At 41.4% G+C, this 25,670-nt stretch overlaps 2 protein-coding genes and 1 long non-coding RNA gene across 4 annotated transcripts in view; 1 reads left to right on the forward strand and 2 right to left on the reverse strand.

Annotated features, from left to right (window-relative positions):
* Positions 1-2,303, reverse strand: part of LOC126406973 (phytanoyl-CoA hydroxylase-interacting protein-like) — a 28,390-nt gene extending 26,087 nt beyond the window's left edge. The window contains exon 1 of the mRNA XM_050071595.1: positions 1,717-2,303. Within this exon, the coding sequence (XP_049927552.1) occupies positions 1,717-1,822 (106 nt within the window). The 5' untranslated portion in view covers positions 1,823-2,303. The remainder of the gene's footprint in view (positions 1-1,716) is intronic.
* Positions 2,304-16,213: 13,910 nt separating this feature from the next.
* LOC126407079 (protein bicaudal C homolog 1-like) overlaps positions 16,214-25,670 on the reverse strand; it is an 86,081-nt gene continuing 76,624 nt past the window's right edge. Inside the window, exons 15-21 of the mRNA XM_050071751.1 lie at positions 25,385-25,544; positions 25,254-25,293; positions 23,825-23,979; positions 23,486-23,648; positions 22,806-22,969; positions 20,534-20,633; positions 16,214-17,821 (exon numbers count right to left, since the gene is read on the reverse strand). Coding sequence (XP_049927708.1) covers positions 17,694-17,821; positions 20,534-20,633; positions 22,806-22,969; positions 23,486-23,648; positions 23,825-23,979; positions 25,254-25,293; positions 25,385-25,544 — 910 coding nt within the window. The 3' untranslated portion in view covers positions 16,214-17,693. The remainder of the gene's footprint in view (positions 17,822-20,533; positions 20,634-22,805; positions 22,970-23,485; positions 23,649-23,824; positions 23,980-25,253; positions 25,294-25,384; positions 25,545-25,670) is intronic.
* Positions 23,598-25,670, forward strand: part of LOC126407080 (uncharacterized) — a 70,622-nt gene continuing 68,549 nt past the window's right edge. For both annotated transcript variants that reach the window (XR_007571754.1, XR_007571755.1), the window contains exons 1-2: positions 23,598-23,734; positions 23,832-23,936. This is a non-coding gene — a long non-coding RNA (uncharacterized LOC126407080). The remainder of the gene's footprint in view (positions 23,735-23,831; positions 23,937-25,670) is intronic.

Here is a 25,670-nt window from a genome sequence, read left to right on the forward strand (position 1 = left end):
TTAGTGATCAGACTGAGTAGTGCAGCTCATCTGTATAGCAAGGTCCATACCCATTCTCATTCCTCATTGTGAAGCTCAAGTATATTGTCCACAATTTGGGCAGATTATAATTGGACTGGCATACATTGTGCAGAGGCACTTAAACTGCAAAAAATTATCATACGAGTGTTTCAAGTACACCATCAGTACATGAACTATCTGAACTCACCATTCTAGAAACTACTCTGCCATACTTCAACCACCAGCGCACATAATCTGCGCAGAAGGTGGACATTGTGACTGTGTTTCTCCATAAACAGAGTGTATGTGGGTGTCTCAAGGACACAGAGACACTATTTACACTGGGTAATCCACTTGATGAATAGGAAAGTGGCTGTTGTGCTGCGAAGACCAGTAAACCTGCAGCACAGGAAGCACAAAGCTGGCACGGGATCCATTAGAGAAGTCAAGCCCGAGCCTATATGGCTACCATTATTAAAATTACAGCTTTAGAATCAGGCCAACAAAGCACTAAGAGGATATAAACTGCGTCCTGCTGTATAACATTACGAGGAGCAGCTCTGGCAGATGAGAAAATGAGGTGGTGTGGCACAATGACTGCACTGTGATCAGATGCTGGGGGTCCTTTGGAGGCTCAATGAAGACACACCATTGACTCCATCAGTGCGAAAACCAGCCAATCCTAAAATCTGGTATAGCTAAGAAAAAAATGAAATCGATTCAGCTGTGAAAAAGGTGTGATCTCATCCCTTTGCCATGGATGTGAATTTATCTACAATCATAATTAAAAGGGGATCTGTGTGACCATGCATCAGATGTGGGATCAGTTGTGTGTAATTGCACTGATGGGTGTGTAGGGCTGCACTGTCTGTGCGCACACACACACACACACACACACACGTGGGTGCAGCCATGTTTGAGCCTCTCATTCTCTCCTGATGATGACTTGCTTTTTTTCCTCCCCACCATTAAATTCGCGTCAGGGTTAAGCCTGCTCATGTAAAAACTGCTCATCCGTTTGTACACCATAAAACTAGCTAATAGACGGCTTCTAATCTGTAATCAGGATGATATCAACTCTCTGTTTGATGGTTTATATGCAGAAAACTTTTGAATTTGGAGAAGTCATCCACAGTCCATCCAGCATGGATGCAGCTGGATGACTTAGCCTAATGAATTATAAATGAATAAACGCAGGGGGAGAGTTTTACGTAAGTTGAGGATGGGTTATAAAACTAAAACTGTCTTTTGTAATAAGAAAAATGTGCAACTGTCATGAATCTAAATCGATCAAGGCAACTCCCTGAGATAAAGAAGCAGCGGTTATAGGCGGGGTGTCTGCCGGTCTCTGTCCATGTCTGTGGTGCTGAAATAAAGACATTCATCACTTAACATTGTTTCCTTGCTTGTGCATGTTCAGTCTGCAGATTTCTTTTCACCACCCCCTCTGTTATGAATGAACAAAACCTTGTTGCCACTGTAAAGACACTCAGCTATTCCACACACGCACAAGCGCACCATCCCTCCATCCAGGGAACCGGCGGAGCGACTGGCCCCTACTCCCTTTCCAGCACACAATAAGGGTACAGCATGCAGCTAAGCCCAATGACAGAACAGGCAGTGCGCGTTGCAGCGGCTCTGATATTAACAATAGGGCCTAATGCACGTGTATTATGCGCAAACACCCCAGTGAAAAGCAGCCAAATCTCTCCTTACCATCTCGCTCGCATAACTGTATGGCGTCCAAGCTCAGGTCCTTGATCATCCCCTCGCAGGGACTTAATGGGCTGGTGATGTTGTGCGCCAAGCCTGGTACCTCCATCTCTGCAGAACAGCCTGGGTGATGCTACTGGTCAATTTGCTGTCGCTTGTTTAAATATCGTCCACGGGACTTGCACAACAGCAGGCTTCCGTCCACGGTCGTCAAGGTGGGAGAAAAGAAAGCGAAAGAGAGACCGGTTTCCAGTCAGTCCCCTGCTCGTTCCGTCGCTCACAGCTCTCCTCTCCCGTCTCCTGGGTGGTGCGGCTAGTGGCGCGTCAGCGGAATCGTCACGGGCGCGAACAGCACAAGCCGCCAGTTCGGGTTTGCAACGTGAGGCATAGCAGCTCCTGCAGGGGTGCGTTTAAATGCATGGACCTCAAACATACCAGTCTGTGCGTTTATCTTATTTCATACGCTCTGCGTGCGCGCCTTCGGAGCCACAAGTGTGCGCGCGTGCATGTGCCCTGTGTGTGTTACTCCGCCGCGGGACAGTTGAACATGAATACTTCAGCGGATTAGTGTAGAGACGTTCCGCAAATTCAATGGCTTCTTATGTAACCAGATTAGCCCGGTGTTTCCCCTCCGGTTTAGGGCTCCATCTAAACCGTCCACACACACCCGTTCTTCCCCATTTCACGTTCAACGTCATCCCACCAAGGCGCTCTCTCATGTCCTTATTTGGTGAGGTGTAGCCCTGTCTCGCAGGAGCGCAGGTGCAAGTGGACCACACAGTAATGAGCTGGGGGACATAATGGATGAACTACCTTATAAACGACCCCTCTGGCATTGTAATGACACATAATAAAATGCAAAACCCTGTCAGCTCATAGCCAGAAAACCATAGTTCATGCTTGGCTGTGGGGTGTGTTTGTTTGTAATTATCTCCCCTACTACACCCTTTTTATCAGTGGCTGCCCAGGAACAGGATTACCAAGGCATAAAAGGTCAAGTGCACGGGCAATTTGTGGCTAAACACACACTGAGGACTGCAGGCGCCTCTCGTGACACCGTTGGGCCTTGGTGAAGTCATTTCTGATCATCATGGAGTCATGGTCATTCTTACATTTCCTTCAGCAGTGTTCCTTATCTTCCATTCTCCATAGGGGTGCATCACAGAGAGGCAATGTCACTTTCTATTTGTTTTTGTCTCTCTCAGTGTTACACAAGGTGCCTTGAGGAGACAGAGTGTTTATCTATTCAGCGGACAGCGAATTCTGCAGCTGCGCCTATGGGACCCCTGAGTCATGCTGTTCAGAACTGCAGCACTATAGGCTGGGCTCTGAATTATAGGAGGGAAGCCACCCTTACTCATCTTTGTGTGAGGCACACTGACACAGCATCATCATCACCTCTGGAGTTGGAACAGAGGAGGAGAGAGAAAGCGAGCATTACACAATAGCAAAGAGCAACGTGACAGCTTTTATAAATCCCAAATTTCATTTTTAGATACAGTAAACTAGCTGCTGAGCATTTTCATGCACATTGGAGGATTTAAAAAATGAGGTTATGGCGGGCAGGCGAATTAAAATCCCGGTAAGCTCATAATCACCGTGGCATTCAGATTCAGTAGCAAACATATTAGACGCACCGCTGAAGTGCCTGAATTTATTCCACGCTCAGATTTCATGAGGGCAACGCTGCATCTGGCTCAAATTTCCTGCCTGGGAAATACAACTCATTAAAAGTGAAGGTCAGCATGCAGATCAGTCCCTGCAAACACAGAGCCATCTGTGTGTGAGGGGAAGATGCTGTGTGATTCAGTGTCAACAGATGAAAATGATCTATAATTTCAAAGCAAAGTTGTTTGTGCAGGACAGTTTTATATAGCATTATGCTTTTCTATGTTTACTATCTTACCAACTGCCCCCATGCTGTCTAAGACGGCTTGATTACTAAAGAGCTTTGCACTGATATCCACAGATTAACACAGCATCTGTTTAAATGACTGTTTCCACTATAATTGCATAAACCAGTGACTAAGCTCATCAGAAGTCTATGGGCAGTCATGGAAAACATAAACAAAGAGAACCAGAGCTCGGCTAATGGGACACTAAATTTAGAAAAAAAATCTAATTGCTATGTACGGCATCATCTATTTCTCTTTGTCGCCCTGTCTCTCTACCCCTCCCCATTTCCCCGCTCCGCCTGCTGTGCTTATCTGGTACGGGAGAGGAGGAGGCGGCAGTGGTGGAGGATGAGGCCGACCGATTCTGGAGGGTTCCTTCTAATCCTACCATCCATCCGTCCTCCTTGCCATCCCTCTCTCCACCCACCCGTATCCCCTCCAGCGAGAGTCATCATGCGTTAGCGTCAGTGTTTCCAGTAGAGCTGCAGGAGGATGAGGGAGAGCGACACTGTGTCCCATGTAACACACACCCAGCCAAGTTCATCCCCCTCCCCCCTTCTCCCTTCTCCACGTACATCCTTCCTCTTCACCTCTTTCACCTTTTTTTCCACTTCACATTCACTTCCCCTTCTATCTCCTTTGCTTTCTGTCACGTCTTCTACATCCTCTCTGCTCCTACTCCAGATCTCATAAAGTGCATATTACTTTGCAGGGTCAGTGTGCATTTGTGCGTGTGTGTACACTATATGTCAGTGTGCCCTGTATTGGCAGTCCGCTCTGATTTGCTCACTCTGCTGTGCTTAGAGCTCAGAGGCCACGTGGACTCAAAGTGACAGATGGGGAAATAGCAGGGAGAGAGGTGTAGTAAGAGTCAGAGCAAACGGGCCAAATAGGTTTGAAAATTATAGCAGGGTGAAGAAAAATCCAAATATCCCTCTCGGTATATTTACTCCTTGCTTTCTACATCTTCCTCCATCTCCCACACACCCTGCGGTCACCACACATCCCGTCTCATCCAAGAGGTCAGTTATCAGCCAGTATATGGAGCACAGGCTGCAACATTTTACATTAGCGGAAAACAATACCAAGTCTCCAGGGTTCAATGTGTGCGTGTGTGTCACTGCGTACCACAAACACATTTGTCTGAGGGAAGCTAATGAAGCGTGTCATTGATTTGCAGTGTGAGCTCTGGCCTCAGCTTGATTGATAAAGGCCATGAGCGTCTGCAGGTCTCAAAATGAAATCTCAGTCTATCTGATCTTGAGAATGAAACGGCCTTCACCATCCATCCCTGTTGTTACACTCAAATCTAGTGACTAATAAAATTCATTGTTAGCCAACTTGCGACAACGAGCCCACACACTGAGAGACTAATTAAAAGCATGGTTATTAATAAAAATTCATTTAACTGATGGAAGATAGACAATATAGGGGAAGATTACAGGAATATGCTGATCCACTTTGTTAGAAGAAGAGATCAATGTCACTCATGTTTGTAAGATAGATATGCAGCTAGAGCAAACAGCTAGCCTGGCTCTACCTGAAGGTAACAAAAATCAAACTACCAGCACATTTAAAGCTCAAATATTATCTTGTTTGATTAATAGGTACAAAGTCCAATTTGCAAAACCATTACCTCATTTTACAGGGGGTTATGTGCAAGCTGCAGCAACAGGCTTTGAAGCTAATTTGACATAGTGGCCAAATGTGGAATTGCAACTTCCAGATCTGTAACATGATGCCATGGAGCCCAAAAAGACTTTTTACAGACTTATAGGTATAGTCATAGTCTCAGGTGCCCTTGCTCTATGGGCTTAATGATGTGGAAGATCCATGTAATTTTATACCCAGAAAATTTAATTTTTTTTTCTTTGGCTTCATGCAGCTGCTAAGCAACTTTCCTAGTAATGAACAGGGCCCTGTCTACAACACTGTATCCAGATCTCTTTATACATCTGTGGTCATGTGCTGGACAATTTCTTGGCTGGAACAATAAGATCCTGAGGTTTCTGCTGGTTACCTGGCCGAGAAATAGTGGACTCAAGAACCCCAGTTAAACCACAACATGTTGTTTTTACACTTCCAGTTTTGTCAAGATTAAAAAAATGAGGTATAAACCAATCAGCCAAAATATTTAAACCACTGACAGGTGAAGTGAATAGCATTGATTGCCTTATTACAATGTAAAGTTCTACTGGGAAACCTTTGGTCCTGGATGCCACTTGACACGTACTGCATACCCAAACACTGTTGCTGACCAAGTACCCACACTCACAACGGCAGTGGCGCTTACTGATGAGAGTGCCCACCCCCAGCAGGACAATGTGCCAATCCACACTGCAAAACCAGCTCGGAATAGCCTGAGGAACCTGACAAAGAGCTCCAGTTGTTATCCTGGCCTCTAAATTCCCCAGATCATAATCCAAATCCAGCATTTGTGGGATGTGCCTGTAACCCTCCTCCTGGACACTAGGACATCCTGGGAGATCCTGTGTCTATGCCTCAGCAGGTCATAACCAAGTCCAATCTACGCTAGGGCCTCTGGCCTGTCAAGGCATGGACACAGGGCCTCTGGGTTACCACCACGTCCAATGAATGCTCAGTTGGATCTGGGGAATTTGGAGTCCAAGTCAACACCTTGAGCTCTCCACATTTCTTGGGCTATTCCTGAGCAGCTTTTATAGTGTGGTATATGGCACATTGCTCTGCTGGCAGGGCCACTGCCATCAGGAAGTGCTGTTGCCATGAGAGGATGGACTTGGCCTGTAACAGTGTTTGGGTGGATGGAGCAGGTCAAGCCACATGAATGCCAGGACCTAAAGTCTCCTAGCAGAACACTGTAATAAGATGATCAATATTATTCACTTCACCCGTCAGTGGTTTTAATATTTTGGCTGATTGTTGTATTTGTTGATTAGAGAGCTTTAAAGGTGTTGCTAGGTGGGGCTGTTACCTTTGGACAGAGCAGGAATAGCTCTGTCCCTCTGTGTCCACTCTTTTATGCTGACCTAAGAGAACTGGCGTCTGGCTCTCACTTCATATTTCATATCTGGCATACAGCCATAAAAGTGGTATTAATCTTCACATCCATCTCTTGGCAACAAAGTGAGTAAGCACATTTCCCCAAATATTGAACAATTCCTTTAACTGTTCAGATCCCTCGTTCATTCCAACAGACACAACTTTTCTAGGATGCCTAGATAAATGGTGTTTGTCATCTGACTCCATCTAAATGCACATAATTATTTGACAGGATGTCTTTAAGACAATCAAAGTCATCTTCATGACTGCAGACTGCATCTTAAGTAGACCGCAGTACAGCTACACCACCTTTTTTAACACATGGCTGACCGTAAGGCAAGTAGGAAACGGGCTCCCAGGAAGTGCGCCACGCTGCGAGGCCAGTTTTTGTAGTGGCCAAAAAGTGGTATTGCAATTTCCAGGGTCCATCTGTGACGCCATTCGGCCCAACAAGACTTTTTCCCATAGACTTACATTGGGAAAGAGACATCCATACATCAGAGGATACATTTTTTGAGCATTACAACCTTTGTGAAATGACTCATTCCACAATCTAGATATAATCCATTCGGTCTGATAACATGTGGAATGTCTAAAAGAGACGCGCACAGGAGGCATCCTGATCAGATGCCCGAGCCACCTCAAATGACCCCTTTCAATGTGAAGGAGCAGCGGCTCTACTCCGAGCTCCCTCTTGGTGTCCGAGCTCCTCACCCTATCTCTAAGGCTGAGCCCAGCCACCCCACGGAGGAAACTCATTTCCACCACTTGTATCCGCGATCTCATTCTTTCGGTCACTACCCAGAGTTCATGACCATAGGTGAGGGTTGGGACGTAGATGGACCAGTAAATTGAAAGCTTTGCTTTCTGGCTCAGCTCCCTCTTCACCACGACGGACCGGCCCAGCGCCTACATCACTGCAGAAGCCGCACCAACCCGCCGATCCATCTCACGCTCCATTCTACCCTCACCCTCACTATTCAAGCTAATGGAGTGCTGAAGTGCCAAAGCCGCCAAGTCTCTAATGTGCCTGCTCTATGGTCCCAGTGATGCAGAAGCAGCACCAATCATCAGGGTAACTTCATACCACAGACATAGAGTGATTTAGGGTTCATGCACCACTGAGCACCCTCCATAGGAATGAATGGAGCCCCGCTGCCGATGCTGTATCCAGGTCTCTTAGTACATCCATGGGAGGAAGTGCAAAGCATGTTTCAGACTATTAATCATATTCTTAAAGTACATAATTTGTGTTTAAACTGTAGTTAAAGCAAACATGAGATCTTATATTAATTATACATGTCAAAAAAAATCATATGAAAGATTTACTGCTTTTACTTAGGATTGTTCAAAAATATCCATCCATTGGAATGGATGGTGGATCTGAGTGTCACTGGAAAATGAATAGGGCAAATACTGTTCTGATTCTGATTTGATGACAATATTCATCTCAGGAGGTTTTCATCTTACTGTTTGTTGTAAATGCTTCAGAAAATGAGGATATTTTGACCCATGATGACAAATACAGTACAAAATATATATGCAATGTGTGTCGGAGCATCATATTATTTATTAATAGGAGTTAAACATTCACATAAAATAGATAAAGTTATGTTTTTGTTGAAAAAAGGGTCTGTTAAGACCATTTATTGTAATTCATACTATTATGTGGTTTCTGCATTATAATATACATAATACATAATGAAGTATCCTACTCAAAACATTTTCTTTTTCTAATTATCTATGAGTGCACTTCGGGTAAAGAAATCTTAAGTATTTATCAATTATACCCTTTTGTGAAATTGCTGTTTTTTTTAACAGTTACATTGTAGATATTTTTTAAAAAGTCTTTGAAGAAATATAAAAATATTATATGATAATAATATAAAATATAATATAATGTAAAAAAAAAAAAATCTAAATTATTCTATTCTTTATCAATGTTCCTCCTGTGTGCATAAAAACACCAAACCAAATTCTAGATATGTGAAAACTTCGGCTACTTGGCAATAAACTTGATTTAGATATTTGTCATGAGCTGCATGAACATCTCCCTGTGGAGTCTAGACAGATCTGGATGGATGAGACTTGGAGGGGTACACCTGGGGATCTCATGGATGGGCTCAGAGCTGTGACTCTAATCGAAACTGGAGGTGGTGGCTTCACACGTCAGTCAGAGATTGAAATGACAGCTGACAGCAGCCCACAGAGGAAAAGTTTGACATTCTGTTTTTAGGTGGGGAAACAACTTTGGACAGATATCGAACCAGAAAATAACACAATTCTACAGAATTGACAAAATGCACCATTTCACATTTTCCACACAGTTCAACACACACAGGTGATAAAATCCCACAGAGTACATACCCGTTCTCCAATTTTACCGCGTTGTCCTGCTGCTTTTATGTTTGATAATCCTTTTGGAAAGATGTTGAAGATCCGGAAAGTCTGTTCTTGACCAGGTAGGTTATCCTCCGAAAAACCCATCTGTTGCATCCTCTCTGACAAGCCAGCAATTAGCCATTTTCCTGGAGGACCACTTCAAGTTATATCCGATTTATCTTTTCACAAGTGCTTTGGTTTATAACAATATCCGGCGTTTGGTGGGCACTGAAGTTTTTCTTCAAACTGCAGACTTTGAGATTTGGACTGTAGATAATTCAGTGTTTATCTTCTTTAAAATAAATACTAACTTCTGACAGCTACAAGCAAATGGCGACCACGGTACCTGGCAAACAGCTAATTACACTGCAGTGACGCAGCAGCTAATCAGCCCCACCTGGTATCAATTAGTGACATCCGCTTCCACTGCCCAAGGCTTTGGGCATGCGCACTGCAGGCCTCCCAGCGCACTTAAAACACCATTTTAAAACTATTATAACCAGCCACTGGCATTCATTTGTATTGTAGTGATAAAGATGCTTTACGCCATGCATTATTAATTATAATATTTAGTTGCTGCCAGCAGGAGTTTTTTTTCCGTTAGATGCTCTCACACAGCTGATTGAGTTGGAGATGGGAAAAGATAAAGCATATAGAAGAATGAGTAAGGTTATGAAAACTAGGATTCCTGATTAAACTGAGCTTCATTTAGGGCTACACCAGCATTTTCATATTTTGATTATTATTTTTATTTTGCGCCTTACTGTTAGTTAGCTAGTTTTAATATTTTTTTTTTATTATTATTGAGCAAGTTCCTATATTTTGCACCATACCATTAGCTAGTTTTTATATTTGATATTTTTTTATATTTTACTTACTCTAAGTTAGGTCATATAATTTGCACCTTACCATTAGCTAGTTTTTATGTATTTTTAAAATTATTTTGAACCTTACGCTGAGCCAGTTCATATAATTTGCACCTTACTGTTAGCTAGTTTTGTTATTTAATCTTTTATTATTATTATTATTATTATTTTGAGCGTTACTGTGAGCTAGTTCTTATATTTTTCACCTTACTGTTTGCTAGGTTTTATATTTGATATTTTTAATTTTATTTTTCTCTGAGATAGTTCATATAACTTGCACCTTACCGTTAGCTATTTTTTGTTTTTTTGCACCCTACCATTAGCTAGTTTTCATATATGTATTTTTTTTTAATCATTTTGAACCTTACTCTGAGCCATTTTATATAATTTGCACCTTACTGTTAGCTAGTTTTTATATTATTTTTTTATCAATATTATTTTTCAACTTAACATTTGCTAGGTTTTATATTTGATATTTTTTATTTTAAACCTTACTCTGAGATAGTTCATATAACTTGCACTTTACCGTTAGCTAGTTTTGATATTTTATATTTTTTATTATTATTTTGAACCTTACTGGGAGCTAGCTCATATGATTTGTACCTTACCATTGGCTAGTTTTATGTTTTATATTTTGTTTTATTTTGAACCTTACTATGAGCTACTTCTTATATTTTGCACCTTACTGTTAGCTTATTTTTAGATTTGATATTTTTTATTTTGAACCTTACTCTGAGCTAGTTTATATTTAGTTTTATACTCACTGCATGTTGTATTTGCTATACATTGCTTTTTTTTACTTTGTTATTTTTGTCCTTGTATACTGCGTGCTTTATATCTGCAGTCCAATAACTTTGTACTGCAACTGCTGCACAGCAATTTCCCTTAGCATGAATAAAACTCTGTCATACTGTATCATATTGTAGACCTCTCTTGTCTTGTCTTGTCTTCCTCCTAAGACAAATATGCCTGTCAGGCTGAAACCATAATAACAATAATGGACTCCTGAAAAACAAAACACTAATTGCATTATTACTGCCTAGTCTCATACTGAAATATCACTGAATGCAATAAGAGCTGCAGGAATACAAGCAATAATCTATTTCAGTGATATTTGTCTCATTTTTCATGAACAAGGAGAAAAAAAATAGGTCGACACACTCAATGAGCCAGACTTCTCAGGCACTGTGAGCATATTGTCCACTGGATCAGAGCCAGGTATGGTGAGGTACCAACCAAGTCACAGCTCTTCTCATTTACACCTTTCCTGCAAAGGCAAGCTGCTCATGAGAACAATATGTGATGCCGTGGACTCTGCTGGTCTCCGAGTGGGGAGGCAGCCAGGATGTAGAATAAATGCATGGCTGGTTAGTCATAAAAAGCCCGTCGCTTCTGTTCTCTGCAATTTAGCAGTCTTTCACTCCGTCCCGTCTCTCACAATAGAACATGAAATTCAAATTAGTCATGCTGGGCACTGAGAATGATTGCCAGCTGTGGCGTACACATAATCGCCCTAAGTGAGGTGAAGAGAGACTTTGATATTCGTGGTTTAATAGCTTTTCTCTAGGGCCATTATGTTTGAAGCTGTGGGGCTTTTTTATGGGCTAAAATGTAAGTGTTTTTGTTCAGTGAGCTCTACTTCAAGACGAAACTGTTCTCTGAGTAAGGTAAAAGCTGAGATGTCATTACAGCTCTGATTATCATATGAGGAGTTGGCAGCAGACAGCACAATGCATGTTGCATTAACATCCTTCCTACACACCACCTCTGATCACCTCAGGATAACATACCAGTATTTACATCCTATTCAGTGTTGTGGTTTGAAAAATGAAGGCGTTCTGTTTTTCTTTGTTGAAAATAATGACAGGAGATGAGTGTTAGTGAGTCACAAGCTGCCACAGAACATACTGTAGTTCAGTGGCACCACCTGTTTCTGTTGAGGGCTCATTTGCTTTGGATGAGAGGCTCCCTCTCTCATACTCTGTTTGTTATCTGAACATTAATTTGCTGCTATACACAGAGGGGGCCTGTGGATGAGGTTTGGAGCATGTAATATGATCATAAATGAATTGGAAAATTTAATTATCTTCCTAATCTTGGACAAAATACAGCCTGAAAAGGCGTTTCTGAGTTTAAAGTCTTTACATTTCTGAAACTAAATTCTGATTTTCAAAGCTACAAGGTAAAATATGTACGAAAAGTGATACTGTATGTTAGATAAAAAGTCTAGTATCACGAGTAAGTGACATTTTGTTTTTGACACAGCCTAAAAATAAACCAGCAGTCATTCCATAATTTATTTAATAATTTCTAAACGTTATAATCTGTTGCTGAGTAACCATTGTCCAAGGTTTACTGGAGAGGTGAGTCATTCTAAGTGGCAACACTGCCCCCTGGAGGTTTTTAATAACACTGTCACACAGGGAAACAGTCATTAAACCAAGTGGTTGTCTGTTCTTCACAGCTGATGGTTTCATTTTTTTTAAATTTTTTTTTTACTGAGCCGCTCATATTAAATAAGAGACATTGTCCAAGCTTAATGTACATGTGGACTGACAGGTGACGCAGTGCTGAGTTTGTGACCTCACTTAAACAGATGATTTTCGAAACTGAACTTTTCACCCAGGAATTCAACTGGATTATATGACTATTATATTATGATGGATAATGCCTGCAAAAAGAAAAAAAACCCAATAAAATAAAAATAAAAATAAAATAAAAATAAAAATAAAATAAAGTAGGCTATACAAACAAAGAGGGAACCCCTTCCTGCTTCTTAAAACCAAATAAAAAAATGTGCAAAGAACAAAAAACTCAAAATAAATTCCACCCCTTTGCTGCTCCAGTAGCCTGGTTGGTGGACAGGACAGATGGGCACCAAATTAAGAGCCCCAGACTTGAGTCTTAGCTTAATATGAATTTGTTCTCATGCATTACACCATATATTGTCTCTGCCAGACTCTCCATCAGTCGCAGCAGCTTCATTCTGTTGGATTAAGCAGATCCTGGCTATGCGGATTAGGCTACATGTAGGCATCCATGGCACCGTAACCACATGGCACGGGACTGGGTTGGTTCTTAACCTGCAGAGTATGCATGTGTTTTTCATTATGGTTAGCTGTGGGCCTTTTCAAACAGAGAAGATAAAGTGAACGTATGGCGAAACAGCCAGCTGATATTTATACGCCTCATTCTCTATGGGCACTAAAATACGTCAGTGGGATTTTTTGGCATGCCGTATGTGTTTAGAATGTACTGACTTCATAACACCACACTAAAAGCAGCTGCAGCCCGGTCTTCGATGTATCTGAGCTTTGCCGTTTTAACTTTTTGTACGCTACATGTCTGCTGTATGTGAACATTCTGGAAGCAGCAAAGTTACAGCATCTTATAGACACTGAAAGCCTGGATTTCCTGAGAGCTTAGAGCTACTATCTACTTCCTTCCTTTTTGAGTCTTTGGAGAGGACACTTAAGACCAGTGTAGTAGTCAAGACCACCAAAACCAAGACCAGAGTGTATTGAGACTTAGACAAGACCAAGACTTTCAGGGGTTGAGACTGAATCAAAACCAAGACCAATGCGTATCGAGACTTACAAGACCAAGGGTGTGTTCCGAATCCCATACTTTTTCTTTTACTTTTACTTTTAGTAGATACTGCAGCTGTCCTTAAAAAGTACGTGCTGTTGCTTTCAGTATGCACACAGTTGGGACATACTACTTCTTCATAACGTTACACCCTGAACTCTGACCCTCTTACTCAAATGTCTGTTACCATTAAGATAAAACGAAATGCTGTTCACCAAGCTCGCCGGAGACGTAAGTAGGACAGCTCTAATGTTGTAATAAAGTTATAACTGCATACATTGTAGATTCTAACATATTATATTCATGATAGTAAATTACATAGGCTTTACATTTCTCTGCCATTGTTATTCAATACGTATGCCCTTTTGTTGTTGGTTATATTTATGATTACTTTATTCAATTAAACAATTAAAATTCCTATTATCACAATCAACTGGTCATCAGTCACCTAAATGCACTGTTAGCCATCATTGCAAACTCTGACAGTCGGTGTGACGTATCTTTTGCTGCAGAGAATTGTGGGTCAGAATAGCCGGAAAAGCATGCTGGCTTGCATACTGCGAAATCCGACCACATGTTGTACAACATCCTCGTATTTTTGGCACACTGCATTTGACCTACTGTATTGGGACATACTAAATCTTTTCCTTGTGTACTATATAGTATGGTCGTATGTGTACTAAAACACACAGCAAGAATCTCAGGGGTTGAGACTGAATCAAAACCAGGACCAGTGCAAGTCCCACACTGCATGGAACACGTTAAAATGTGGAACATGCACAGAAAAGACACCCCTCAAGTTGATTTGAAAGACATTCCCATTAAAAACCCCACAGAAAACAAATGAAGAGTCCTCGTCATTCACCTCTCTTACTGCCATATATGTGTATATATGTGTAGTGTACCATGTAACATGATCAAAAGGCTTGCAGTGGTGAATTTACGTGAGAGTTTTGTTTTCTGTGCGCAAAGACACTTAGAAGCTGAAGACAACTTAACCTTCTTATTCAACACTCCTTTTTTGCAGAGGCAAAAAAATCGTAAGTCTTCTTCATCTGAGATTGAGACAAGACCAACTAAAAGGAGGGACGATTCTGAGAGAAGACTTTTGAAAAGTGGTTTTGAGACTGGTCCCAAGGATTACAACACTGATGACTGTGGATATGCACAAAACAAAACCAAGAGAGGGACTTTGTTTGCATACGTTTATTACCTTCATAATATTTGAATGTTTGAACAAACATTTTTTTTTTTTGCCTGCTTGACAGTTTCTCCAAAAAAGTCCTGTTTATATCTGTACTACAATACAGTCAGAATAACAATAGCATCAACAGATGCCACAGTGAACAGAGCTTTGGCCACATGGCAATGTTTATACACAAATTATTCTCTGGAACTTTGTGCAGAATTGTACCTTTCTCACACAAAAACAATGGTTGCCTAAGATGAAAAAGTTGTACAAAAGTTATGTATTACATCATCTTCTTAGTGGTTTACATTTATTATAAATGTACCATTTGATTGCAGTACAAAGACTCCTTCAAATAAATCCCTTTGGGAACAATAAAATGACTAATACAACAAATCAAAGACATTATTGTGAAACTATTCTATCAAGGGCAAAGACTACACAAGCTGGCAGTAAACGTTTTGACTTGAGTTCCTTCACTGATCTGAATAAATCTGCAATAACATGCGTCAACATTATTTTAAACAACATTCACTTGATAAGACGAGAACCTCTACTGCCCTCCGAGCAAACACATCCGAACAAGGTGAAGGATGAAAACAAATGTCTGCTAGGCAGGAACACGAGTCACAGCACTGGGAGAATCAGTGCTCAACAGTTTCATTGTAGTACCATGATGAGTGGGGGCGAAGCGGCCCCGGGTTTCCTCTCAGGATAAAGAATCCCTTTCTATATTAGCTTTCCCCCTCTTCATCTCTTTTCTTAAGACTTCAAAGGGAAAAAAAAAAGACGTTTACCTGGTTGGCATCAGCAACCATGTCAGAATATTATTTAGTAAAGTGTTGCTAACTTGACAACCACATTGAGAATGGCTCAAATCAGATGCAAGGGAGGGTGGAAAGTGGTTACACATGATAAAGAACATGTCACCTTAAAAGGTAAACACTGCGAATCAAAACAAGGTGACAGAAAAATCAACTTCTCTGTGTATGAGATCACACGAGGACCGCTGTTACTGTTACAGTTAAATTTGGCAATACATGTTTAACAGTGATAATTTCTCAGAAGCATCCTCTATGTACCTAGTAGATTTAATACACTGTACCTTCATTTAAACCAAGAAAAGAAATTCGTCAGTCTTAGTTTTCATACTGCAAATATAAACACATTTTCTTAGAAAAAAAAAAAAAAACTTTACAAAGAGGCACTTAATTGAACTTGATACAAAGCGCTCAAGACCTTGGAAGACAGATTTGTTCGTCAGCTGAATCCTCAGATAACTCCTCAGAACATCATGCAAAATAACACTTGAGTTATCCAAAGTTAATGAATTGTTGGAAAAGGATGTTTTCCTTTTCAAAACACATGAGCGAACATAATACAGGAGCCCAGAACAAACACAAGCTCTGCCGATAAACACTGCTGCTGCATGCATAATCCTGCTGCTTCATTAAACACTGCTTAACCAGGCTTCCTGGATATTAGATTGCACCACTGATACTAGAAAATTCCAGATTTGTATTTGTTTTCGTCTTAAATCTCACGGCCCTTCTGATGACTTTGGTTCTGTATTTGTGTCTCTTTTATAACGCTCACATGAAACCGGTTTGGCTGTGAATAAACTGGTTCTTTGTGTGATGCACCTCCTTTCTGGAGAGTAAGGTCAGACCAAAATATTAGTGTTCTTAACGAAATATCTCCCTGCTGAAAAACTAGTTATGTACATTGGCACTTTTTCGCTACTAAAGTCACGGCCTTGCTCCGTTAGGTCCTTCCTTGCTCTGACAGAGACAAAAAAAAGGCACACAGCTCAAGTGGAGCAACTCATGTTCCGGATACTTGGAGGAGTGCTTTGTGAGATTTTCGGCGCACAGAAGGGGCCACTGGGAGGCTACACTGACAAATAACAGATGAGACAAAAGACCATGTACTATAAACAAACAGAGACGGAGAACCACAGAAAGATGCCTGTTGACACAATCAGAGAGAGGCCTTTAAAGCTTAGCCTAACTGCCTCATGACTCTGCTGCTGTCTCATGGCACAGCCACATCACGGCTCCACAGATTGAAAGGCAGGACAAAAAAAAGGGTAAAAGATACTTATAATCTAATTACAAAATCATAGAGACTCATTCATGAAATGTATAAAAAAATACAAATGTAAACTGATTACCTTTAAACATCCCACCCAGTCCCCTAAAATGGTAATAAAAACTAAAAATAAAATCATAATGCATAATGAGTACAAAATATTTGATTTTTTTTTTTTTTTGTCGAGAAATACACGGACACACAAACAGACTACGGTTGGACACAAACACTGACCTCAGAGGAATATCCACCAATCACAACACTTAAGGCAGCCAAAGGTCAAAGGCCACAACGATACTTCCCTTTGGTATATGTGTTAGAGTTGATGAAGTCACCGCTTTGGCGCGCTGACATATTTTGCACTTCATTTGGCAGCGCCCTAAACTCACTCGTAAGTGCTTACATTTGGTTTGGTACAAAATGCATCTGTGCTTTTTAGTTAATAAAAAAATGCATAGTTAATATTTCAATCTAAGGAATTAGGCTCTCACAGGCAAAAGTCTAGTATTATTAAAGTGCATGTCACTGATACAACAGCATCATACAAATGCAGGTAGTACCAATGTGTAAAATGATTGTACTAATCATTCTGCCTGTTCCCTTGAACGAAAAGTGGATGAAATACTGGACAGTACCCTTCATCAGGACCATAGCAACAAACCTTCATATATAAATGCTCCACACAGAGTCATCGGCTCTATAAGGAGTGAACACTGAACCTCGTGTATCTGAGAAATCCCTTTTTTCCTTGTTGGCACTTCAGGTAAAACTATGGCTTATTTTAATATATATATTTATACTATATGGCAACGACAACGTTTGAAACAGTCTTAATTCAGCTGAAGCTGAAGGAGGGTAAACAACCACTGAAACCTGGGCTGGTCAGGCACAGAAAGATGCTGGAGGCTGGTCTCCATCATGGACGGTTCTGGGATGGCCTGGAGGCGCCTACCATCGGCCACTGACGCTGGCCATGTCTGCGTGAAACTGACGGGAGAGGCGGCCGCTCGCTCCCCCTTCCAGGAAGGAGGACCTGATGGGTGGCTCAAATAGTTTCCTTCGGTTCTTGTTTAGTTCTGTGTGAAAAAAAAACAGACAGCTGTGTTAAGGGACTGTTTGTTATTTATACAGGGAGAGAGGAGGCATGTCAAATACTTTTTTAAGCCCTAGGAAGGGATTTTTTATTTTGGCTCAGGGGAGGGACGTAAAACTTGAAATGATTGATTTTGTATTTATTTCAAATACCATCTAAACCCAAAAAAACCACCAGTGGGTTTGAGAGGCATGTTTTCTTTAAAATTCGCTACACTGCTTATTAGGGCTGCCCCCTGATGGTCGACCAAATGTGAGTCTACCAGAGAGGTCATTGGTCGGCAAGATTTCATTGGTCTCTCAGTCGCAGAAAAAACAAACAAAAAAACAACAACATGAAACTCTATTAGGAGCTGCGCCTTGTCAAAATAAATCAAAACTTATATGACTGGACCATGTGGGAATCTAACTTGCAAGGACAGACACAGGAAGATGCCACACTCAGCAGTCAGACTAGTCACCCGTATCGTAAACATACGGGTGACTAGTCGACTAACGGCCCTAAATGATGACTAATGGTCAACTAGGAAAATTCTTAGTCGGGGGCAGCCCTAGTGCTTATCATAGCCAGAGACCGTAAGAACAGAAATTATCAGATTTTCAAATTTCTGATGGTCCTTCAACACATCATGCACAATGAAGGCTTCTCTCAGGAAAACATAACCAAATCTAAGCTTAAAATAGTGATATTTAACCAAAATTCCATCAGTCTGCATGTCTCATTTTAAGTTTCTCCAAAAACAAACTAATTGCACTAAACAGATCATCAGAAAACATTAAATTCTGCTCTCCTGCCTGCATGACAACTGTGAAAAACAAAAGCCTGATTCGACTCCAGAGTTCTGTTTTCAACCTTTAATTTTTAAACATTGCACGGTATTCAAAATCTAATAATGTCTGCATGCCAAGTTACTGATATTATTCTGGCTGCTGCTGCCAGCTGCATGCATAAGTATGTGCAAGAGTGTGTGTGTGAGTAGACCGATTAAATTTTGTTGGTTTTAGGACTGGTGGCTGTCGTGCACCCATATACTGCTGTGCACACACAGCTTGTGTGATGATGATGCAGTTTGTAAGGAGGATTTTCATTTTGCTTAAGAAATAAGCTTTTTGTTTTGGTGATAACTCTTTTCTTTGCCATTGGCTCCAGTAGGCTTCCTACATATAGTGTGAATATATATAAAAAATACAGTTAGGGCCTATTTACGGAGGAAGGGGGGTCATGCTTATTTTTTCTCCTAGTGAATCAGGGAGGCTCAAGGAAGAATACTTGTAGCTTCATGGAGGGTCAAAACAAAGCCACCCCCCTCCTCTGATAAATAAAGAACAGTCCCTAAATCAAAATAAAGAAACAAACACAATCAAAGTGTATGTTAACGTTTCTTTTTAGCCTCCATTGATCAACAATGACAAGAAAATTGGATTCAAATCACTACAGGATTGCTCAGATCAACAAAAGCCCTCTTTGTGTCCATCTGGTTTTTACACAGCAGCTTGAACAAAATCTTTTCATAAAAATGTCACGTCATGGCATCTCTGAGTTATTCATACTCCGAGTTATTCATATGATAGCTGCGTTCATTCGCTGCCAGCACAAACCTTCAGTCTGATTACTGGAGACAGGCAGCTTGCTCCAGCAGCTCTTTTTACTGGCAGGCCGGCAGGAAGTTAAAAACCTGGATTGCCTTGACTGGCATTCTATCTCTTTATAATGAGAGGCAAACAGAAAGACAAAGAGACAGACACAGACGTGCATGTTCCTAGTTTGGAGCCTTAGAGTCCGTCAGCTGAGATGAAAGTTGACCTGCACTTGGCTGAGGCGTCAGGCAGCAAAACCAATCCTGGCCTTGGATCCCTTTGCTTCCTTAATAATCACAGCGCTGGCCTCGCCATTTCCCCTTGTTGCTCTCACTGTCAACCCTGGCTCCGGTCTGAGGTTTGTGAACTTTTGCTGAATATCCACGACAGGAAGCAGTTGATCCCAACATGAGCACGATTAACTTACGCAGCTTTACAAGTCCGGCTATTACAATTTACAATGTCCAAAATATGACATCAGTAATGAAGTGTGACACCCACAACATTCACATCAGATCCAGTGCGATTGGACGGTGTCTGCATCAGCATCAGGGAGGCAGCTGGAGCAACTGGAGAAACACCAACACACACTCATCTGAGAAGAATGCGCCTTAATCCCATTTAGTCCTGCCGTTGCAAATTACTGCAAAATGCTTTCTTGCATCTTTACAAGATAAATTAGTTTCAACAGTACTGTCTTGTACTTCTTCACCAGTCTGCCAGTAATGAGGACCTCCTATAGCTCTCAGATTCAGTGGTTGGCAGTGTTGATGACCTCTGTCAGTTTTTGCCTTCTGCACAGCTGGGCTCCACTCAGGCTCGTTGCAGTGACGGACAAAATAGGAAACACTAATGAAACACATAAGCCAATCTGTGTGAACTGCCTTCAGCGGGAGCGAGCTGGCACGACGAGGCTCCAGCTGGTATCAGTGATTATAGGCACAGAAAATGACCAACTTGACACAGAGGTGGCGGTATGCAGGCATCTCTGTGCTGTGTCTTATGTTAATGTTCTTTTTCTGTTGTCACTTTTGGTTTTGACAGCAGAGACAGACAGAGATGAGAGGCGACATGAAAAAAAAAAAATGTAATGAACACATGGTTTTCTTAATTTGTACCTGAGATGGCGAGCAGCATTTTCCTGCGGGCTCCAAAGGTGGTGATGCCCAGTTCCTTCAGGTCCTGGTCTGTTAGGGTCAGGAATGTCTGGAGGTCAATCTGGAAGCAGCAAAAAGTCCATTTAACACCACTATTATCACAATTCGGCAACTTCTACTAACAGGCGTATTTTAGTATTTTAGTCATGGGTGGCAATTTTAAAAACCCTTTCATACACAGTGGTCACTGCAGTGGACAGCTATTTAAAAGCCATTTGCTTGTATATGCATGAGTTTTGATGCTACAGTTGCATTTAAGTCACTACAATGGACCCTAGAGCGTCATGCCATGCACTGCCCCCCACTGGCCAGGTGTTGTCAGTGCAACACAAATCAATCAAAACCAAGATGGCCGACAGAATGCAAGAAATGTTGTGCAGCTCAAGAATATCTTGCCAGTCCTTCTGTAATAGAAGACCCTGGTAGGTAAAAAAAATCTGGAAAAATCAAGTAACATGTAAGGAGTAACAGAGTTGCTCAATTTTCTAAATATTTATCATATGTTGTGAAGAAATTACAATTAATCATCTGTCCACTGAACTGGGCATCATGTATCACTGGCTATATTTCAACTACAATTAATAGTGTTACTGAAACTTTGTTGTGCTTGAAAAAACTTCATCTGCAGGGACTTTTTTTGGGTGGAAATCGATTGATTTAAGGTAATGTACAGTTTTCGTAACAGAAACAATATTTTCACAATATTTTTGCTATTTTTAAAATGTTCATTGGATAAATGATATAGTTCAACAGGAGGAGGTGGGTGGGGGCTGAGGAGTGAAGAGGAAGGAGATGAAAGAGAGAGGAGAAGCTGAGTCAGGAGCAAAGTTCAATGCTTTTGCATGGCACTGAACTTGTTAAAAAGTATGTGAGTTTAACAGCATTAAAAATATATTTTTTTTATAGTTTCACATATCACTTTTTAAATTGGAAATCTTAAACACATGCTGCCCAAAAAACTCCTTGAAAAATGCATGTTTAAAAAAAATGAACTCCATAATTTTTTTATGCCTAAAGAGGAATAAAAACACTTGAGAAAAAATCTTGACTAAAGTCATAATAATTCATGCATGAAAGGATTAATACAGCATTTGTACTATAAGGGAACTTATTTATATGGCTTTATAGGAAATGATAGGCTAAGTGTGAAAGAGGGAGAGAGAGGAGATGACATGCAGCAGAGGGCTGCAGACTGGAATTGTACCCATGGCCACTGGAGCAAGGTTAGTGCCTTTGTACATGTGGCGTCACTCCACCCACTGAGCTACTGGGCACCCCACCATGGGTGTTTTTCAGTGACCTGTCACTGTGTTTCCAATGGGGATAGTGCCACGAAAGGCGGTTGTTTTTCACCGAGACATTGCTGCGTTTCCAGTGGGGATTGTGCCACCAAAAGCAGGTTATTTCAGCCAAAACATAATCTTTTCCTCACCATAACCAAGAGGTTTTGTGCCTAAACCTAACCACACGTTAACCACAGTGTTTGCAGAAACGAAAAGAAACAAAGTTTCAATGTGTCTGCTGCATAATAACATACAAATGTAAATTATCTGCGGTTTGCAGAAACGTACGATGCCAACATTTATTTTGGCTTTTATTCTGGTTGTTCCCAGACGACTTTTATTTACAGCTCATGGCTTTAGTTTCAGCCATGCCAGCCGAGATGCTTTGAGCTAATCACCATCATTACATACTCAGAGTGACCACGCTGATGTTTAGCAAGTATAATGGACCTAGTTTACCATCTTAGTTTAGCCTGTTAGCATGCTAACAGTGGCTGTTTTTTTAAGTGATGGACAGATTATAATTTTAACCTCATGGTTGTGCTGAAAATGAAGAGTTAAGGGATCATCAAAGTCACTGGCTTTTATCCTTTAGAGTCCCTGAGTGTCCGGAGCAAATTTCATGGCAATCAATCCAAAAGTTGTCAAGATATTCTACTCTGAACCAAAACGTGAACCTAAAGCAGAAGTTAAGGGATTGCCAAGGTCAGTCGGATTCATCCCTTGGGAACCTTAAATGTCTGTATAGAATTTCAGAGCAATTCATCCAGCAGTTTTTTGAGTTTTAGTTTGGACCTGACTGGTGGACGGAGAGCCCCGCAGCTCGTGTAGTGTGGCTGAAAAGTGGAATTTCTTAGCTATTTTGGAAAGTGTCAGCGTCTCTCTTCAGCCTGACAGTCCCAGAGTTCAAATCATAACAGTGGAAGAAGTGGTTTCACATGCTACTCTACCTCTTGTTGCTGGAAGACGTCTGTGTACTTCCCCAAGCCCAGTTTGCTGAACAGCTCTGGCAGGTCGGAGCCTTTCAGAGACGAGTTCAGACTGCAGCCGTTGCTGCCAGTTACCGAGGAGATGCAGTCCATGTAGTTGCTGCTGCTGAGGTAATGCTCTGCAGCTGTCCATCACGGGGTCAGGTCAAAAATGAAAAACATAATGATTTTTAAGTAAGAAAAAAGCAGCATTAATTCATTCACATGTCAGATGTCACAGATAAAGTCATCCTGTCTGGTATAAGAGACAGACTCAGGCCAAGTTAGCTGAAGAAGTGAGTTCACCAAGTACACAAGTCAGCAAAACACACACACAAGGGTGCTCACACTGAAAAGTTCACTTTCGAGTAGATTGTGTCTTCCTCTATCTACTTCACCTACTCTCTTGTGGTGTGATGGTGTGTGTGGTATTTTTTGAAGCTCATTAAACACATTTTCACCTCAATTCATTAAGTTCTTCTGTAAAATTCAAGTATTTTACCATCAATGCCAAAAACATAATAACACATTCTGTTACTCTTTGCAGACGAACACCTCTCTAACGTCTCTCATCGTCCTTGATGCATGAATAGTTTGCGACACCTAAAAATTATCAGTGCTTGTTTGTCCTTGTGGAATAGGGGAATTAAAAATTAACTGACCAGATTTGTTCTGCTTCCTCTTTGGGCTGCTGACAGCAGAGGGGAATTCGGTGTGACACGGCAGGCCATTACCGGTGCCGTTCCTCTCTCGCCAGTTGTCGGAGTCACTGCCGTTCCCGATGCCTTCCCGGCTGCTGGATCGAGACAAGGATAGCGGGGAATCCTGAGAGAAACAGCAAAGACAGAGTTCTGAGTGACGACACCACATCTCAATGTAAGATACAAAAACAGCTGCCTACATTGTACATGGTAAGACAAATTAAATATAGAAAGACAAAATAAAAAAGAGAAGTTATTTTTCCAAGGCGACGAGAAACACTGAGGCTCTGTATGTCTAACCTCATAGGTGGTACTCATGCTGGGCTTGTATGAAACATGATTGGCTCTCCGCAGCTCCTTGATGGTCTCAGCTGGCATGGACTTCGAGAAGCCCAGACCGCTCCAGGTGTTGGTAGGGGTCCGCACCTCAGTCACCACAGGCTTTTTTAACATAGCTGTGTGAATACAGACATACAGTGATGCATCGATACAGAGATAGCCAGAAATAACATTCCTTGTTAACAGCCAAAATGCACCATAAAGTGACTGTACACTCTTTATCACTTGAATATTGTTAATATTCTAGTGTTAATTTTAACAGCCATTTTGGATTTAGCCTCAGTCTTAGTTTTGAGACGAAAATGCTGAGTATAGTTTAGTCACATTTTAGTCAAGTCTGGAAGCTGGTGGCTGCTAGCTCCGCTGCCATTCAGCAGCTAACAGGTGGAGCTAACTGCTAACAGTCACCGCTGCAACTAACAAACTCCACAAATCCATTCAGCAGCTCCACCATCCACAGTCAGACACACATGACTGATTATTTACTGCTGAATTACAGCTCACATCTTGAACCAATGGCTGACGCTGCTCAGCTGTGGGTGTTTTTGCTGGCTAGCATGGCTGTTCTTGGTTTTCAACGTCTGATAGTCCACCACTAACATTTTCTCATCAACGAAAATGAAACAGAGATTTCATCTTAGGTTTTATCATCAAAACCTGTTTTTAGCTCGTCAATGTCTGGCTTTTGTCAGGGAAAAAAGCTTGTTGATCAATAATAATTTTCGTCATAGTTTTCGTCAATGAAATTAACAGTCAATCAGTTAGATATTTTACACTGATTACAGTGCATCTACTTGTTCATCTCCATTAAGCAGCATAACAATTAAAGATTTTACATGTTCAGTATGTTATACGCATTTCAACATGTTTCATATAGCTGGCATCTAAAACCTTAAATCCTAACTAAATGTTTAGATTAAGTTTTGTGTGTTTGAGTATAGACTGCAGTTTTTTTTTTTAAAGATTATTTTTATGGGCTTTTTGCCTTTATTGACAGGACAGAGAGTGAAATGGATGGGGAGACAGAGAGAGAGTGGGGACTGACGTGCAGCAAAGGGCCACGAGCCGGATTCGAACCCGCAGCTGCTGCAGCGAGGGGATGCCTCTGTACATGGGGTGCCGGCACTATCCACTACGCTACCGATGCCCCATAGACTGCAGTTTAAGATATTTTGGCTATTGCTGTAACTTCTATCCATACGGATGAACGTTTACAAGAGGAAAATGGAGTCCTCTGTCAAAGATACTTTTTCAGGGAACACAATGGCTGAACAGTCGTTGGCAGTTGTGACCTTTAATTATGAGACAGTCTGTATTCACAAAAGACACATCCAAGCACTACTAATTACTTTGTAGTATTTGGCACAAAAAGACACAAATGTCAACTCACCTTTGGTTGCCAGCAGCTTTTTCTGTTCATAGTCAAATGCCTGAAAAGACAGTGGACAGTTTTAGTCCTTTATGACTTAATAAACCTCCCAAACTTGTGTGTGTGTGTGTGTGTGTTGGCTGTGTGTGTACCTGCATGTTGGCGAAGGAGGTCTGTGGTACCAGTCTGATTCTCTCCCTCTCGTTCTGCTGTGCTGCCCTCTCAGCCGCCCGCTCACTACCGGGTGCCCTCTTATCAGCCACAGGGCTGTCTGACGAGCTGGACTCAGCGTCCGAGAGAAGACAGTCAGAGCTGTTTGGGTTAGACAGAAACAGACTCAGTGAAGAACAACTATTCCCTATTTTTGTCTATGGAGTCTGGCTATAAAGAGAGCATAGATAAGTTTCACTTTCAGTTCAGTTTCCCGTGTGAAAGTGC

The sequence above is a fragment of the Epinephelus moara genome, chromosome 19 (assembly GCF_006386435.1).
Source record: "Epinephelus moara isolate mb chromosome 19, YSFRI_EMoa_1.0, whole genome shotgun sequence".
In the NCBI taxonomy this organism is placed as follows: Eukaryota; Metazoa; Chordata; class Actinopteri; order Perciformes; family Serranidae; genus Epinephelus; species Epinephelus moara.